At 39.8% G+C, this 19,541-nt stretch overlaps 1 protein-coding gene across 1 annotated transcript; it reads left to right on the top strand.

Annotated features, from left to right (window-relative positions):
- Positions 1-93: 93 nt before the first annotated feature.
- Positions 94-19,294, top strand: LOC495410 (uncharacterized; the record flags this gene model as incomplete). Its single annotated transcript, NM_001095067.1, is given in 12 exon segments — positions 94-217; positions 3,215-3,344; positions 5,225-5,311; positions 6,101-6,187; positions 7,565-7,642; positions 9,071-9,141; positions 12,617-12,881; positions 14,277-14,486; positions 14,914-14,936; positions 16,341-16,602; positions 18,684-18,914; positions 19,083-19,294. Coding segments are annotated over 11 exon segments (1,464 nt in total). The 5' UTR covers positions 94-217; positions 3,215-3,304.
- Positions 19,295-19,541: the final 247 nt, after the last annotated feature.

Genomic DNA, 19,541 nt, shown 5'->3' with positions numbered 1-19,541 from the left:
TGAACCACCCCTTTTACATAATAACAGGAGGTTACTGAGTAACAGAGCAGGGAGGGAAGGTGCAGAGCAGAAAGTGAAACTAAACTGAGAGGAGAATAAGTCAGAGACAAGGATAGAAGTAAAAAAGAAGAGGGAGATAGCAAAGCTCTAGCGCAGAAGAAGCAGAGAATATTTGGGGATTGTGGGACGGCTCATTCTCCTGCTGGGGTTCCAATAGGTGAGTATGTAACCCTCTGGAATGATCCTGGGTGAGGAATCATACCCATAGGCATCACACAGAACATTTATTAGTATCACTTCTGATAGAGCTTTGTGCTTAGATTCAGAGCTGCGTTTTCTGTAACAATGGCAGAAGGAAATGTTTTGCTCATAGATTTCACTGCTTAGCACAATAGTTATTACCAGAAATTGAGTCAGAGTCATGTTGCTTAAAGGAAAACTATACCCCCAAAATGAATACTTAAGCAATTTATCATATTAAGTGACATATTAAAGAATCTTACCAAACTGGTATATATACTAAAGTAAATATTGTCCTTTTACACCTCTTACCTTGAACCACCATGTTGTGATGGTCTGTGTGCTGCCTCAGAGATCACCTGACCAGAAATACTGCAGCTCTAACTGTAACAGGAAGTGTTGACGCAAAAGGCGCAACTCTGGCTCGTAACCTAGCATGTATTGTTTGTTGGTATGTTTGTGTGCACCGTGAATCGTATGATCCCAAGGGGCGGCCCTTATTTTTTAAAATGCCAATTTTCTATTTATGATTACCCAATGGCACATACTATTAGAAAAGTATATTATTATGAAAATGGTTTATTTACATGATGTAGGGTTTTACATATGAGCTGTTTATGCAAAATCTTTTTATAGAGACCTACATTGTTTGAGGGGTATAGTTTTCCTTTAAATGTATTTCTCTTTTCCTTACGTTTGGCACTGGACTAAAGCTCCCAACATCCTGTAATGTATAATCCAGGGTTAAACTGTGCTGGGAATTGTTGTGCAGTAATATGCGGGGGGCAGTAAGGAATTCTCTCCTAGACTTCTTGTGGCGACCACATTTGTTTCATCGCTATAATTAAAAAATACGCACTGCCCCCATAGGGGACCCCTAGACAGATTCGGGTTGCCTTTGCCAAAAGGAAAATAAGAGGCATATGGATCAAATGGGAGAAAAAGACGATTGCCCATATAAATTCTCAAAAATCTTTCCAACGACTGCACCACTGGGTAATGGGAAGTTTTATTTACTAGAGAATTTTATATAGAATCAATATAACTATGATTTGTACGGTACTATAAATACCATTAAATAGCTTAGAATTGTTTATAATTAATCACTTGACAAACAGCCTAACATTGTGGGGATTATTTATTAAAGTCCGAATGCCAAAAACTCAAATAATTCAGAAAAATTTGGATTTTAAAGGGGACCCGTCACCCAAAACAATTATTCCAAATTCTATTTTATCATGTTAGTCAAGCAAAATGAACTTTAATTACACTGTATAAATTATTTGAATCTTGTTTCCTTCAGTCTGGAAGACTAAATCTGAGTCTATTGTAGATACTTTTACATATAGGTGCACTTAGTCTTTTGGATCATTGCAATGAGAAGATACATTAGTGGGGGGAAATGTAAGAGCAATGGAATCTGTTGCCTGCGCCATATAATCAGCAATGCTGTATTCTTAGTCTATAAAATATTTCCCAGCATGCATTTCTCTTTGGCTTTCCCCTGATTACTTTGGTTCTCTCCTTCAGTTCAAACAGGCAGGCTGAATGGCTACTAATGAAGTTGGCCCTAGTAATTTTGTGTGATGGGAATTTAATATGGACCTTACACTGTGAGCTCCTCCAGAATTAACAAGTTGTGCTGCATAGCATGTCAGCTCTGTGTAACTAATGGATAACAATACCAAACACTTTACCCAGCATTCCTAAATTGGTGTCTCATGGCCTATTACAAGGGTTTTGCCATCACGGGCGTCATCTTCCATCACTTTGGTATCTCTGTGTCCCTTTCCTTTCCTTCAACAATTTCCGTCACTTTCGGAGCTATCACAAAGCTGAAGACTGCTCCAACTGCGCATGCAACGAAGACCGAAGATGGCGCCCATGAGCTCTGACTGCAACGAGGGGTGATTAAAGGAATAGGGACATTTACAGGTGTTAACATATGAGCAGGGGGAGCAGGGAGGGGGACTATGTAGGGTAGGGGTTTTTATTAGTTTGGGGGTTTGAATTCTCCTTTAAGTGCACTGTGTACTCTGCCTCTGCATGTAAGTAATCAAAGTATATCTGCTCTGCAATAGTCCCTTCCCAGAGACCATTATTACATACCCCAAGGTCCCTTCCCAGCGACTATTATACCACTGTTACTATAGGCACCATCTCTCCCTACTATACCTGCTATCCCACAGTCACACTCCCTTCCCAGAGACTATTATCCACTGTTACTATAGGCACCATCTCTCCCTACTATACCTGCTATCCCACAGTCACACTCCCTTCCCAGAGACTATTATCCCACTGTTACTATAGGCACCATCTCTCCCTACTATACCTGCTATCCCACAGTCACACTCCCTTCCCAGAGACTATTATCCACTGTTACTATAGACACCATCTCTCCCTACTATACCTGCTATCCCACAGTCATACTCCCTTCCCAGAGACTATTATCCACTGTTACTATAGGCACCTTCTCTCCCTACTATACCTGCTATGCCACAGTCACACTCCCTTCCCAGAGACTATTATCCACTGTTACTATAGGCACCATCTCTCCCTACTATACCTGCTATCCCACAGTCACATTCCCTTCCCAGAGACTATTATCCCACTGTTACTATAGACACCATCTCTCCCTACTATACCTGCTATCCCACAGTCACACTCCCTTCCCAGAGACTATTATCCACTGTTACTATAGGCACCATCTCTCCCTACTATACCTGCTATCCCACAGTCACACTCCCTTCCCAGAGACTATTATCCCACTGTTACTATAGACACCATCTCTCCCTACTATACCTGCTATCCCACAGTCACACTCCCTTCCCAGAGACTATTATCCACTGTTACTATAGGCACCATCTCTCCCTACTATACCTGCTATCCCACAGTCACACTCCCTTCCCAGAGACTATTATCCACTGTTACTACAGGCACCATCTCATTCTGCTTTACCTTCTTCTATATACAGAAAAGAACACATTCAAGGTTGCAGCTCATTATTTGTCGGGAAAGTGTATTTGAACTGAATACTAAGAGACAGCTGCAGGTACTTATCAGAATGGAGCCATCCCAAGGACAGTACCCGCCATCAGCTATTGGTAAGCATATGAGAAAATTTTAGGGAGTATTTTGACAGTGTCAAACTTGAAACCATAAATAATATACTGTATTTATTATATTATTAAATAACATTATAATTTGGAAGCCAATGAGCTGTTTTAACTTTAAGGAAGGAAGCAATTCTTTTATAAAAATCCTTGACACTTACTGTATATTTGCTCAAAATGTTTCTATGGTAACTTGCAAAACTTGCATTATTTGCTAAACAAAACTTGGAAAAAGCCTCCGTGTAGTGCTTTCCCCACCCTCCCAAATTTCAGCAAAATTGCACCTCATAACCTGCAAGTTGGGAAAGTTGCACCAAAAATCAGAGAGATGGGTACTTTCACAATCCAACTACCTCTACTTGCCAGGAATTCCTGAGATATTCTCTGAACTGTGAAACTATGTTTTTTTTTTCCTGTGGCCTGCCTGCTGTATTATCTGACTGGATTGTGGAAGCAATAAATAAAAAGTTAAAAAAAAAAAAAATCAGAGAGATGGGATATGGGCACAAATCCTATAAAGACGATGTCCCCTGAAACTCCAGTGATTTGCCAATCAGAAGCTAATCTGGTGCATCATGGGCCAAGTTGTGCACAATGTTCAGCAGTGGCTGCATCTTAACCCGTTCCAGCAATTTTGCTGAAAACAAGGAAAAAATGCTGCATTGTACCTGGAAAAAACGGCGATTTCTTAAAATACTGCACTTCTTTCACTATTCAATATTGTATTTTTGGTTTTACATTCCCTTTAATGTCGTCCTTGTTCTGATATGGGTAGCCTGGGGCAAGTAGTTGATGAAAACCTTTGCTGTTTGCGGTACTCCATTATTGGTTCTTTCGAGTCAGCTCATTATTTATTGTGCCTGTTATGTTAAGGTGACCATACAAGGGCAGATCCGCTTCTTCGTAGAAGTCGCTAAATGAGTGAATCTTGCCCCGATATGCCCGCCTTCAGTGGGAAAAGTTGGGCTGATCCAATCGTGGTCTCTAGGGCCCAATGATTGGCTCACAATGCCAGGAATGCAGTCAGTCAGAGAGGACCGCATTAACAAACTGATGTGGTCCTTGATCCGACAGAATTTTTAAACCTGCCTGATCAATAGCTGCCTCCTTTTCCACCAGATATTGGTCGAGGAAGGACGCAGGGGCATATTTACCAAAGAGTGAAGTTAGAGATCAATCTCCACGCACCATTCATATTTTTTAAAGAGTATTTATCAATGGATCAAAATTCCCATAGAAATTAACGTAAAGTGGCGAGATTTCATACTATTGGATTGTGGTCATCTCTAATTTCAATCTTTGCTAAATATTAGGGATGCACCCAATCCACTATTTTGGATTCAGCCGAACCCCCAAATCCTTTGCGAAAGATTTGGCTGAATACTGATCCAAATCCTTATTTGCGTATGCAAATTAAGGGTGGAAAGGGAAAAACATTTTTTACTTCCTTGTTTTGTGACAAAAAGTCACGAAATCTCCCTTCCCTTCCCTAATTTGCATTTGCAAATCTGGATTCGAAATCAGGAATCGAATAATCTACCTCACAAGGACCAAACATGGAGGGGCTTCAGTTTCTCTGTTTAGCTTAATAAATAACAAAACATAAGATTTTTTTTTTTATTTCATTAACTTTAATATTAATATTTAGTAAAGTGTAGACTTTGTCCATTTTCATGTTAAACTAATGTTCATGGAGTAACGATAAAAGACGTACTTGCTCTAGGCCTAGCAATCAACAGCAGCCAATCAGCAGCTAGCACTTCCTGGCTACCTGTTTATTAACAAACATCTGATTGGTTGCTAGTCATAGATAGAGAAACTCCATAAACCATACATGCATTTACCTTGTAAATTAATTTTTGTTGCTACAGAAAATGAAGAACCATGTGACACTTCAATAACCACAACCCCCGAGTGTGGTATAGATGGTGAACCCTATGAAATAGTCCACAATCCAGGTAGGATTCTCTCTCAGGTAATTAGTGTTGCACTGCATGCCAGATACAGAGATCACAATTGATGGGTGCATTATTTTTATACTGCATAGATTACTTAATCAGACAGATTCAGCCGAACCCCCAAATCCTTTGCGAAAGATTTGGCTGAATACTGATCCAAATCCTTATTTGCGTATGCAAATTAGGGTGGAAAGGGAAAAACATTTTTTACTTCCTTGTTTTGTGACAAAAAGTCACGAGATCTCCCTTCCCTTCCCTAATTTGCATTTGCAAATCTGGATTCGGTTCGGCCTGGCAGAAGGATTCGGCCAAATCCTGCTGAAAAAGGCTGAATCCTGGATTCGGTGCATCCCTACTAAATATACCCCTAGTCTTTTGGCAGTTTTTATCGGCCCAACTTTAGCAGGGGTCCATTATGCAGGAGGATTGTCTGAGCACTAGGAATCGAATAATCTACCTCACAAGGACCAAACATGGAGGGGCTTCAGTTTCTCTGTTTAGCTCAATAAATAAAAAAAACATAAGATTTTTTTTTTTATTTCATTAACTTTAATATTAATATTTAGTAAAGTGTAGACTTTGTCCATTTTCATGTTAAACTAATGTTCATGGAGTAACGATAAAAGACGTACTTGCTCTAGGCCTAGCAATCAACAGCAGCCAATCAGCAGCTAGCACTTCCTGGCTACCTGTTTATTAACAAACATCTGATTGGTTGCTAGTCATAGATAGAGAAACTCCATAAATCATACATGCATTTACCTTGTAAATTAATTTTTGTTGCTACAGAAAATGAAGAACCATGTGACACTTCAATAACCACAACCCCCGACTGTGGTATAGATGGTGAACCCTATGTAATAGTCCACAAACCAGGTAGGATTCTCTCTCAGGTAATTAGTGTTGCACTGCATGCCAGATACAGAGATCACAATTGATGGGTGCATTATTTTTATACTGCATAGATTACTTAATCAGACAGAAACAACATAGTGATGCTCCAATAGAGAAACACTGTGGTGCCACCCCCCCCACAAACAATTTAATGTAGGGAGCAGTCTTAAAGGATATGAAAACCTTAAAAATAAGTGAATGTAACATTAATGAGGGGGCTATTCTAAGCACTTTTGCAATGCATTTTCATTATTTATTCATTTTTACTTCCAAGATATTAAAGGATACATGTACTGTTAATATGAATGAATTTTGTTACAACAGCGCCACCTGCTGGTCAGTTTCCCACCAGTCTGACCACCAAGCAGTCAAGGAAGTTGTCAGGAGAAAGAAAGAGGCTGCTCTGATGTTCTTCTGCTTAGGAAAGATTTTAGAAAAGTTTCTAATTTCCAACTTCATCTTTAATTCTCCTAAAACACTTAGCAATCGATATCCGGTGTCAAATTTATGCTTAATGCACCGGAACACAATTTTCCTTTTCAATCCTACAAACTAATAACACAACTGTCAGCTTCATTTAGGGTCCACAATGAGTGTAATTTGCCTTCCTGCCGGCTAAAATGTAAATCGCCGGCGGGGTGGCACTCAGAGCGATTCGTTTTCCAAAGTCGCCCAAAGTTACCTTGTGAGGCAGCTTGAGGCGACTTTGGAAAACCAATCGCTCCGAGTGCCATCTTGTCTGCGATTTACATTTTAGCTGGCGGGAGGCAGGTTGGGGAGATTAGTCACCCTATGGGATCCGTTATCTGGAAACCCATTATCTAGAAAGCTCTTGATTAAAGAAAGGCCGTCCCTTAAAGACTCCATTTTATCCAAACAATCAAAATTTTTAAAAACAATTTCCTTTTTCTCTTGTACTTGATCCCAACTAAGATATAATTAATCCTTATTGGAGGCAAAACCAGCTTATTGGGTTTATTTAATGTTTAAGTGTATTAAGAGCCAAATTAGAGAAAGATCCAATATCTGGAAAGCCCCAGGTCCCGAGCATTCTGAATAACAGGTCCCATACCTGTATATCCAGTAGGCTTGCTATTTTACAGCTCCTTTAATGCTGTTTTACATCTATCTCTGTACATTCCTGGAATTCTGTGGGTGGGAATGGAAACCTGCATTGTTAATAACAAACAGCAAATTGTGAGTTTCCACACTTTGCATTTTGCCCACTGTAATCAAATGACTCTCTGTACGGATGACCTGTTGAGTGTTACCTTTACCTCATTGGAGTATCTACATATGTTGATATTGTAGGGAAAATAATTTAAAAAGTATTATTTCTCACTCTTTTTTCTTACAAAGGAGAAAGTGAAAATGTACAAAGTGAAGCCCTGGCTCTGCTTCATTATCCAGGCTATAGTATAGCATCTACTATAAAAGGTAAGATGACACTTATTTTTCATAGTTCAGCAACCCTTCTTAACCGCCATTTTGTCAAACATGTAACATCATTACTGACAGAACATTTTTTTCCCTTTGAGACCAATGCTGGCAGCCTCTACACCAGTTTCATGAGATCACAATCCTCTGGAAGGTGTTAATAACAACACAGTTAAAATGAAATGTCCCTTCCCCAGAGCTCTTATTCCCCAGGTAGCGCTACCATTTCCCAAAAGTACCTCTCCCTTTGGAATTTAGCAGCAGCTCCCACGTAGCAGGTAAAAACACAAGACTTGTCTTCACTTTGGGGCCCCACACTTGTATCCGTGCCAGTATCCTCCCTTGGGTGGCTCACTCACCGGGATGCTCTCAGAGGCAATCACACTGGAGATTATAGGCAACTCTGCAGCAGGATAAATCTCACCAGTGGCACCTTTTTCCTCCTGAGTTTCTAGCAGGTTGGCAGGGGACAGCCTGGGCTCAATCTGTACCTCCACAGATTAAACAGCTTCTCTGTACTTGACAGTCTTTCAGCTACTCATGCTGGCTCTGTTCAGCTCTCTGGGAGACCCTGTACATTTGGCTCCAAAGTCACGCTTGAGCTTAAAACTGGGGCCAGCATTACACTGCCAGCTGTGACACAAAGGTGGGATGTTGGTTGTCCTCTTCTCACCACCAGCAAAGACTCATACATCCTTTACCCACTATCCATATACTCCATTGCCACTATCCATATTCCCTGTTCTTCCCTTCTCCTCTGCTTCCACCTCCATTTCCCTCCCAACCACTTAACTAAGGCCCCACTCACTCCATTTACTTTAGAATTGACTTTTGATTTACTTAAGAATGCAATAAAATGTTATTGTATGTGTTCAGGTTTCAGAAGGTTCAAGCAAAAACACGCAATAATAATCTCTCCAGCACAAAAATTCTAATTTTCAATAACTATTACCTTAAAGGAGAAGGAAATCTTCTTCCACTTGGGGGTGCCAAATGTTAGGCACCCCTAAGTGATTGTCTTTACTTACTTTTACTTAAGTCTGGACAAGTGCTCATATCAGCAGAAAACTGCACCGGCCCAGGGTTATACCAGTGAGCATCACAGAGTGATCTTCTTCCGGCTTCTTCTTTCTTCAAATTTCAATAGCCAGTTTTCAAGTTAAAGTTTGGCTTTTAGCTCTACTGTGTATGCGCAGCCGAAATAAGAAGCTGGAAGAGGATCGCTCAGTGGTGCTCACTGGAATAACCCCGGGCCAGTGCAGTTTTCTGCTGATAGGAGCACCGGCCCCTGGTTTCAGTTAAGTCAATACATTTGGCATCCCCAAGTGGAAGACGAGTTTCCTTCTCCTTTACATAGATTAGTATTACGACCTGAAAATGTTTTAATTGTGTAAAATCAGTTAACTGCTTTTACTTTTACTGTTACAGAAAAACTAATTTCTTTTGAGGAGTGGATCGAATGGATATTCTTAACTCTGTCTAACTATACTACATCTTGGGTAAGAATTTTACATACTTTAGTAGTGTCTGCTTTGGATCTAACGGCATAATGTTATCTTTTAGTGTGTCTCTGATACTGGGCAGTATAAAGGACATCTAAAGGTGCATTAATGAGTAGAAATTATATTTTTTGTGCAATCAGTGTAACAACAAGAACCTTCTCAAAACAAACACCAACCAGCCAATAGCCAAGTCCTGAGTCATGAAGATAAAATGCTAAATCTCTTTATCTCATGGAATCCTTTTTCCTGCTGGTGGCCTCACCAGGAAGGCAAAACTGGGCTCATTTATAAATACTTGTCAATATTTGTACCTGGACAGTAACTCATGACAAAAAATCAGTGATTGGCTTTTCTTCAACAACTTCAAGTGGAACAGTGAAAGCAAACATCTGATTGGTTGCCATGGGTAACTGCCCGGGTGCTAACTGGCCCAGTGGACGCATTGCATGCGCAATGCCAATGACAAGGAAATGGCTGACCAAGATAAAAAACCTAAAACATAAATCTATTGGTAGACAAAGTTCGATGCATGATCTTCTCAATCAGAGTGCTGATGTACATCTGCTTCTAGAAGCTCTGGACTAAGTTACATAATGTCTAGCCTAATAATGTATCAGAGTTAAACTACCCTTTAATTTATGAATACTTGGGTAACTGATACATGGTGATGGAGGACCCTCACTGAATGGTGACTACTCATGTTGTACAGTTAGGTAGATTTAATTAATAATGTTCATGGTGGTAAGTTTCAGTTCACCTATTAGAGTACCTGCTAGTGGTCTGGGGCCCCCTCCAGTGAAAGCCTCAGAGACAAATATTAGCCTGAGTCCCTATGTTAGAGCTCAGTGCTGCTCTTCCTAGCAGTTATGTCTAGCTTGCACTCCTTGTTGGATCTGCTCTATTTTGGGGTGCCAGTCTAATGACTTGAAACAGCCTGATCTTTAAATAAGTGGTATTTATTTACAAATGAATTAAAAGATATACAATAAAAAGGGAACTAACTAAGATGGAGGAAGGAAGAAAGGGCTAGGGAAAGGTGCAATGGAGGGGAGTGGAAAGTGCCTAACTAACAACGTTTGTATACTGCTCTTTATATACACATAAGGAAGACCATTCAATCAAGCATACTACCCTTCTCCCAGGATAGCCACACCCAAAAGACAGTCCCAGCCAGTCAGGTCAATCTTAGCTGTTTTTGGAGATGATTCATCTCTGCTTAGGTAGAGAAGGGAGTGAAATCAAGTTAGGAGGCACTGTGGATGAAATCCCAACATCCAATGCCCCTTTGTTGATCCAACAGAGTCTCCATTACTTGGGAACTCTTGCTATCCCTGCTCACACCACACATATCTTTGATATGGACATTACAGTAGCTGCGAGGATTGTTTTATGGCAGGGTGGCTGTTGCCCAGGTTTGCACCTTCACAGTTGCCATTGATGGAAAGGCAGATATCTGTTAACCCATTGTGTGTATGAGGCTTAAGGTGGCCATACATGGGCAGATTAAAGCTGCCGATATCGATCCTTTAGACCGATTCGGTAGCTTATCTGCTCCCGACGGGTCCTCCCGATCGATATCAGGGCAAAAATTGGGCAGATATCGATCGGACAAGTTTGATTTTTTTCTGCAAGCTTCCGCTGGTTGATGCCTTCCTTCGACCCATCGGCGCCCATTCTCAGCATTGTAATCCGATCATTAGGCCCCAGGGACGTACGTTCGGATTCATCCGGTATCGCCCAGTCGTTAGTGGGCATATTGGGTTATGATCCGATCATTGGGCGACCTCACCAAACAAGCAGATCTAATATTGTATGGCCACCTTAACTGTGAAATATCCAAAATTCTGTATTACACTTCTAGAGCATACTTGTACAGTTGGCAGACTGTTCTCCAATTTACACTAATGGCTCATTTCAGTTAGGGCATTCGTCTTTGTTGGGAACTTATGTACCAGATTCCCCAGCAGCATCCACTCTGGTTATTAGGTGGAAGCCATAGGAGATGGGAACCTATTTTATTAACCATAGAACTGGAAATGGTTGTAACCTCCTTGGGCCAATTGAGGAAACATCTTCCCAAGTGCATAGGTAACTGTTAACGGGACTTCCTTAACTAGTAGAGGATTTAAATATACGTGTCCCAACAATTCCTTGCAAATTACATTGGTTAAATGTTAGAAGAGCTGTTAAAATATGTAATCAGTTGTATACTTATTCTATATAAAGACAAATAAACTCAGCATAAACTGGTGTGCCATAATAGAGCATAGTCTTGCTGCCCGTAGCTACATTCTGCCATGACTATATCTAGTTTGTACTGATGCACAGACATGTCTGTCATAATGTGTAACAGGATCCGCTCTGGCAGGGTATAAAGATACTTTCAAATATAAAAAAAGTTTGAGAACAACAATGTTGAAGACGGATGAATAGCCAGATACCACATAGGAATGGTTATGTGAGATACGAGGCCACGCAGGGTGAGATATTCTTATCTACAATATTAACACCTTTTATTAATTATTCCATAAAGTTCCTTACTAAGCCAGTTGAGGTCTTCAAGAGATTAAAGGTGAAATCTTTCTTCTGGCTTTCCTGTTTTTTGTTTTGAAGCAGTTACATTCAATTTGGCATGAACTTGGAATATAACGTTTCCTGTTTTGTGTAAAAATAAAAATCTTTGAAAGTGTATAGTCACCCTATGTAAACTGAACATTTGAACTTTGTTTTATGTTATTTAAATCAAAATACAATGCTGCTATTTGACTGCTTTAACGAGCTGCAAAAACTTCCATTTTTAACTATATAACTGTATTTTTATGTATAAAATAGACATTCAATTTGTAACCATAAGCTTTAATCATACTGTGGAATGAATCCTTACCATTGGCCTATCTCCAATTACCGCCTCCAATTTGGACTGGCAGTTAGATACATGCAACTGATTGGTTCTTTTTCATTTAAATAGGACTGTGTGATAAATGTTCATTTAGCCTATGACTAAGTGCCCCTATGGGACAAAACGCGTAAGGCCTTTGTTGTGATGTTTTTGCTCTAATAAAAAGACTTTTTTACTACATCTATTTTTGGAGTGTGATCCGTTTTGTGCCAGCCTATCACTATTTATTATCTGCTATATTGCCTTCCTGAACTGAAGGTTTAGGGTTTGTGCACCTGGATCCCCTGCTTGTTTGGGTAAGTTAACCCCAACATTACAGTTTATTGCATTGACACTGAACATTTTTCTATATATATATATATATATATATATATATATATATATATATATATATATATATATATATATATATATATATATATATATATATATATATATATATATCCTCAATTACATTCAACCCATATCCACCGAACAAAAGAGATGTTATCATTTAAAATATATTTAACATTTGTTTATTATTTCCCATATGACTGCTTTTTGTTTTGTAACATCTGCTTTGCCTTTGTTCAGCTTTTCAGACAATCCTTCACTGTTGGGATACTGACCTATTCGGAGAAGGACGAGTGCAAATGGTTGAAATACTGGTTGCAATCAGACATCTTTAAAGGCCACATAGATAATGTGCAAGTTATCTGCTACTCTGAAGATATAGAAGGACTTAAAAAGAAACTCACAGAGTGTTCCTATATACTTTTTTACCACCGAGGCACATTTGGATCCAAAATGACTGATTCTATGATTGCCAGCACCGTGAGACAGACAACTTCCAAACTTGGTAAAAGTTCATCCATAACTAGTTTCTGATCTTCAGTACAGAAATGTGGAATGGGGGAAAGTTGTGGGTGAAATGGGTGAAAGACATTTCTATTGGGTAGCAGTAAACCTCTACAACATAAATAGTATAGGGAATATGGGCAAGCTTCTTCTCAACCTGGGCATATGCTGTAAGATTCACTATACAAGGAGATCTTTACTTCATTTGGACACAAGTGCACTGGACCAACTCAGGATCTTGGCCCCCAGCCTAATGGTCAGATTGTGATATGGACTTAGAAAGACCCTTTGGGAGTGCTGTGGATCAAGGCGCTGATTCACTTCTCTTTTTGTAACCTGCTTGATAGATATCTGCCAAATTTTAGCCAATATACAGTATAGAATGGCCAAGCTGACAGAGGACTTCATTCATAACAGACTAATATGATGCCAACTCGATCTGGAGAAGTTGAGGGCTTCTTCTGGCCTATGAACAGCCTTCCTTAATGAGAATTCAGGTCTCTCCAAATTATAGAATTATGGTCCTTTTTATATCCCATCCTTCCCGGTTCACAGTCCCATAATTAATCACCATTGTGTCACTACTATAGGCAAAAAATATATCCTTGAGTGTTGGAAATATCATCCATACCCACTGGTTGTATCATTAAATCTAGCTGGTGCTTCCTCGCTCAAGTTCTTCTCTAAACAACACCTTTGTCATAGCAATGTCATATGCATCATCACATTGCTATTCTCAGTCTCAGCATTGTAGGAACAAAGTGGTTCTCACATTCAAGATTAATAATGTGTAAACTCATGAAAAACACAAAAAAATTGCAAAGTAAAGGTTGTCAAGATCCTGTAGAAGTCAGTATTAACTTAAATATATTGACCAGTTTGGTAAGATTCTTTAATATGCCACGTAATATTATATTAACTATCTGTTGCTTAAGTATTCTTTTTTGTGGTATCGTTTTCTTCTAATAACTTTCATGGCATTCATGGTTTTAGAGAAATAGTGTTTAATGGTGGTTTCAAAAACCTCTACAACCACTAAAATCTGACCTTTGATAAATGGGCTTCTTATTGTTGGCACTGAATGGAGAGACCTGCTCCCCTGAATAAGGCCAAGAACAGACAGCTTTGCTGTCATGTTGGATAGTTATTGGTCTCTGCACTCCAAAGCAGAATGTAGACACTAGCAACAATTCTCCAAACAACTGAGGTGCAAAAACAATGCCTTTATCGAACCATACTATCTTCAATCTGTAAATACAATTGTAATGTAAACTTCTTATGAATACAGATAATAAATATCTCTGCACCATGTTAGAAGATGTAATCATATTCTCTTCATTCCAGATGCTTGTATATTACTTTTCTCATACTCTGTATTATTATTTTTATACCACAGAGAAGAAAAACATGATGATTGCTTTGGGTCATCTTAAAAACAAAAAACATGAAGACAAGATGAAGAAAAAGTTGCATGAGAAAATTGGAAAAGAGTATAACCAACTGCTCTTCACAAGAGGAGAAATCAAGCAATATGAAAACCTCATTGGTTTATATCCATGGAAGAAATTGGACCAGATAAAGGCGGCATTATCTACTGCTTGCGGAGGTACCAAAATATGCATACATTGGTGACAGATATTCATATTAGAAATCCCAACTATAGTTTCAAACAGCCCTGAGCATAGGATGTTGGTAGTTCTTGGTCAGTAGCCCCCTGTATGGTCATAATACAGACAGGCAGGAAAGAAGCTTGTTATTGTACAATAACATTTGGGAGACATATTTTGAAGTGGATACTAAGAGGTCAATATATTCAATACAAAATCAACAATAATAAATATTTTTACCAATTTTAATAATTTATTATCTACCCATTATGAAAGTTGTTTAGAGCTTTTAGCTACACAGTACAGTGTAGGTGTACCTCCATCCTCATTGTCATCCCCTAAAAGACTTTCATGTTGGGTCCCCCAACCATTGCTCATTGATTGTGAACAAAATCTCTAATGTTAATAACCTTTCTTTTCTTCTAGGATATGAAAGTTACCGTTCTTCGGTAAGAGATAATTTATTTGCCTTGATAAACTTGAATTATCTGAAGAATAAAATACCTAAATGCATGCAGAGTAGAAGTAATAGTTGTCCATGCCCCAATTAACTGATAACTTGACTCAGAAGGGGCTCTTGCAGCAATGTAGCTTACAGAAGTAGTGGTTAGGGTCTTTGAGGACATTATTTATCTGGTGGGCATATGACCATTCATGTTACTGTCTTTTATTTTAGCACTGATACCCACACTTCTTTAGGGTACCTTCTGGCTCTCAAGACTGTCTAGGGAGGGTGAGTAAGGTAGAGGTAATCTATTGGGGTCAGGTTACATACAAGAGGCTTAGAACATATACCTCCTTAACTATATACAGAGCAGTTTTTTCCAGACTTTCTTTAGTCTGAGGTCTAACATTTGGTCAACATTTTTAAGAAGATAAACACTTTGTGTCAGTTAAACTTCTCAAGTTCCAAGATTATTCATATATTAAATATTGAACAATACTATTCAGGGTGGGCTTACATGACTACTTTTGCAGCATCCTACCTGTTCAATGTCGTGGGTTCCTGAAAAAGCTTCAGCCTAATAGTTTGGGGCCTCTAAAATAACAGATGCCACCTCATGACTTAAATAATCACTGATAACTACAAGTCAATGAAGACAATGATCTTTATGAACAAATATAGCAGTTTGTGTTGATTAAGATGTAGCTAAAAGAGCCCAATGGCTTCTTGCCAATGTAATTCATTAAGGTTCTTCAAAACACCTGGAAAAATGACTAAAAGACTTCAGTCATTACACAATTATACAGTTAGGTCCACATGTTCACTTGATGCAAAGAATTATTTACTTGGTCCAAGCTCCATGCATAATACTGTACCCTACCCTCCTTGACAGTGGACCTATGAACCTAAAGCAACAGTTGCGTCATCAAGAGAAGTTAGTAGAGGAGTGATTCTTTTTGCCTTCAGTGCAGTAACTATGCAGTTATTTACATCAACAGGTCATTGTCCTGAATGTAACATTTAAGAACATGCATTATTGTGAGCTATTGTGACCACAAGTGCTAAAGAAATAAAAGGTGCAAAACTTGAGCACATGAGGGGATTTAGGTGCAAGGCAAGGTGCAAGGAGCAGCTCTGTATATATTGGCTGCCAAGCAGAATGCGATACTTACAGAGCCATATGTATTTGTCCCTGGCCAGGGTGAGTAGGAGCCAGAATGGTGGTTGCCCACCCCTTATGAATACAATGTTGGTAAATGCAGGCTATAATTGGGATGTGCCTCTTGGTGCTCAGTGAGTGGAGGGTGCAAAGAGAAAGCCTTTTTTGCAGTTTGCTTCCTGTGGCAATAATGCATTTGGTTGTGCCTTGTCTCTTTTCTGTTTTAAATGCACAACATTTTTTTTCTAGCCAAAGAAACATACTATTGGAATCGCTTCACGGTCTTCAGAAAGTGATTTTGAGTGGCTGGCCCAGCATCTGAAAAACTCATGTCAGGCCGATGTCAGATACATTTACATCTCTAACAATGGGCGACACAAGTTCTGGGATGATGTTTCTCATTGCACATTCGCTATCCTTTATCACACCAAGAAAAGAGTGAGGATAAACATCACTGATGTCACTGACTCTCTCTATGATGAAGAAATTAAATATCTGGCCTCTGCACTGGGTATGGAACACAGTTGTAACCCCACTTTGGTTACTGACTCTTTAAATAGTAAATAACCCCTTGCAATTTAGGGCCCTAAAGTTCTCTTTGCTTATGAAAGATACTGGGAACTGGGATTACAGCGCAGTGCCTCCACCTAGTGGGCACTGTGGAGCACACCTCTAGGAAAAATAAATCACACAGTTCCAGTAATAAAAATATAAACTTTATGTAAAGCTGTATGCAATAATTGTTAAAGCAAATCACACAAAATAACTTTGCCCTGGGGAACCTCTGTAACAATCAACCCCTGGTACAGTCTCTCAATGCCACAGTCCCACACTGGGTGGATCAATGCAGAATAACTCAGGACAGTTCAATGTCCCTTCCCCAAGAGCTCTTATGTCCCCAGGAAGTGCTACCTTTGGAGTTAGTAGCCAATCCCACACGGCAGGTACATGAGCAAGACCTGTCCTCACCCTGGGGAAACACACAGTGCCCAAAGTATCCACAGGCAGGAGATAGACACTGGCTCTCCCTGAAGCTCAAATGCTTACTCAAAGCAGAGCACAACACAGCCCTTTCCAAGTTCCTCCTAGTTAGTTTTTTCAAACAGCAGCACTGTCACTCTCCACATATCTGGATCTCTCTGGCTGGCTGTTGCCACCGGGTTCCATTATAAGCTCTGTCTGTAACCCTGTACATTTGTCTCCAAAGTCAGGCACTCCCCTGGGTCCTCCTAATCCTTGGGATGCACTGGGGCACCCAGCCAATGGGATGGCTCTCCACCCTGTAACTGGGCTGGTTAAGTCACAGACAGAAAAACAAGGGAAGGACTTGTCTGATCTCCTACACAATTATATGGTGAGAAATTGGCTGCCCATGCTTGGTGTGTGCATGTCGCAAATCAGATTCTACACTGAGTTAAAGTTTCTGATGTCTATGCATTATTGGTGTGACCTGGCTGGAACTAGGGGTAGGCACAAAAAGCAAGTGCCTAGGGCACAATGGCAGGAAGGCATAATTCCCCCATTAAAAAATTATATACATCTGCCTTGGCTATATTCAAGTTCTTGGACTATTGGCAGTGGGCCCCAGGAGATCAGGAGTGGGTTGTTGTTCCTTTATATTGGGTGCCTATATTATTGATATATGCAGGGCTAGATTTCTAGGCAGGCTACAAAGGCCTGGGCCTCAAGGTGCAGCATGTCCCCTGCTGACGTAGAAGAGCTGGCAGAGAAAGAGTTTGCAAAGTAGCAGAGCAGGTGTGGAAAGCAGGTTGATGTGAGAGAATGAGCAGTAGGGGAAGGTTTCGAGCCCGGGGAAGTCAGGTGCAAGGGGGGGGCAGGGGACACAGGCTGTCGGTAAACTGTAACCAAAGCCTTTTCTGACAGCATATTTATAAAGGTGTCAAAAACCAGCACTGAAATGGACCAAACATTGCCACTTTAAAGCCACGGTACCGTATGTAAAAGCCAATGAAAACGAGGGTGAACGATTGGATCAGCCTGATTGGCTCCTCTTGGGTGGTCAAATCATTCAAAGATCCACTTTGTTGACAACTTCAATGAGCATTTTAAGAAGTATCAAGAATATTGCCCTAAGCTCCATCTTAGAGCTTAATGGACAGCCGTATACATCCTACAATAGCCATCAACTCTTGTAGGCAATATAGAGTTTTTCTTCAGGGAGAAAAGCTTAATGCTGAGGACACTTACCTACTTTGCTGCAGGTTTTGTAACCCAGCACTAATTTAAATGCCTAAAGGAAAAGATACATGATTAAAAATCTGTAATATATTGAAATAGAATTGCTTCCAAAGTATCTATGAATGAATGTGTCATTTGGTAAAAATAAGTAGTGTAGGCAAAGCCCCTCGATGTTAGGGACACCTCATAAACTTTCATTGGCTCCCAAACACTCATTATTTCAACCGAATGTGTGACATACTGTACATGGTATAATTCAATCTATTAAGAGGAGACAAATTTTTTTTCAATGACTTGTTATGGGATTCACCCACTGGGCTCTTGCTTATTAGTGGATTAGTAAAGACAAAGCCCACCTAGATACAAGGAATATGTTTTTGTTTATGTCTGTAGGGAAGGACAATGTGATTGTTGTGGTAGATGATCTTGATAACAGCAGCAATGAGGAGAAAGAGAGGATCTTGCAGAGCCAACCCAGCATTGGGCGCCATGCCAAAGATTTGATCCTTTTCACCCAAAAGGAGACAGATCCTAACTACGAGAGACTTGTTACACAGCAGATAGAAGAAGATGAAATTAATGTAAAGAAAAAACTTGATGCCTTGAAAGAGATTCTAGGAGAGGGTAAGGCTGTTTGTAAATGTGACTACTTGCCAGTGACCTAATTAGAAATGCTTTCAGTAAGATTCCTCTGGGCCTCCAGTGGTTTCACACAGGCCAAGTGTTACAAGTAAATGATGACCAAGCTTTGGCCATCCTTAACATTTTTTTCTATTTTTTTTTATTTTCTAGCAAAAGCTACCATGATGAGTGGAGCAGCAGATACCACAAATGTCCACAGACAAGAGGAAACTTCAAATATACTCCCATTGGAGACAAATGAAGTAAATGAGACAGAATAAGACTCATGGCTTCTTCATGGTTTCAGTTGCCTCAGCAAAATAAAAATATGATGAAGGCAGAGCTCTAGAACCCCTAGCCCTGGCAAAATACGGGATCATTGCTATTATAAAGACCCCCAGTCAGTGAAATAGTTGTGGAGGACATGATAAACTCTGCTATAAATATTTTTTTTGGGGTGGTTGAGGGGCAAAAAATATTGTCCTTTCTCTATCTTGGTCTCATCAACCAATCAAATATTCACTTTCATTTTCTTCACTTGCAGATGACCGGTGAAAACGAACTGGTTGGCTGTATTGAAATGTGCACATTTGCCAAGTATTAGAGAACTTTCTTCCCCATTAAACAGAG

This window comes from Xenopus laevis, chromosome 9_10L (assembly GCF_017654675.1).
Source record: "Xenopus laevis strain J_2021 chromosome 9_10L, Xenopus_laevis_v10.1, whole genome shotgun sequence".
In the NCBI taxonomy this organism is placed as follows: Eukaryota; Metazoa; Chordata; class Amphibia; order Anura; family Pipidae; genus Xenopus; species Xenopus laevis.
This window is presented reverse-complemented; position numbering and strand designations above follow the sequence as displayed.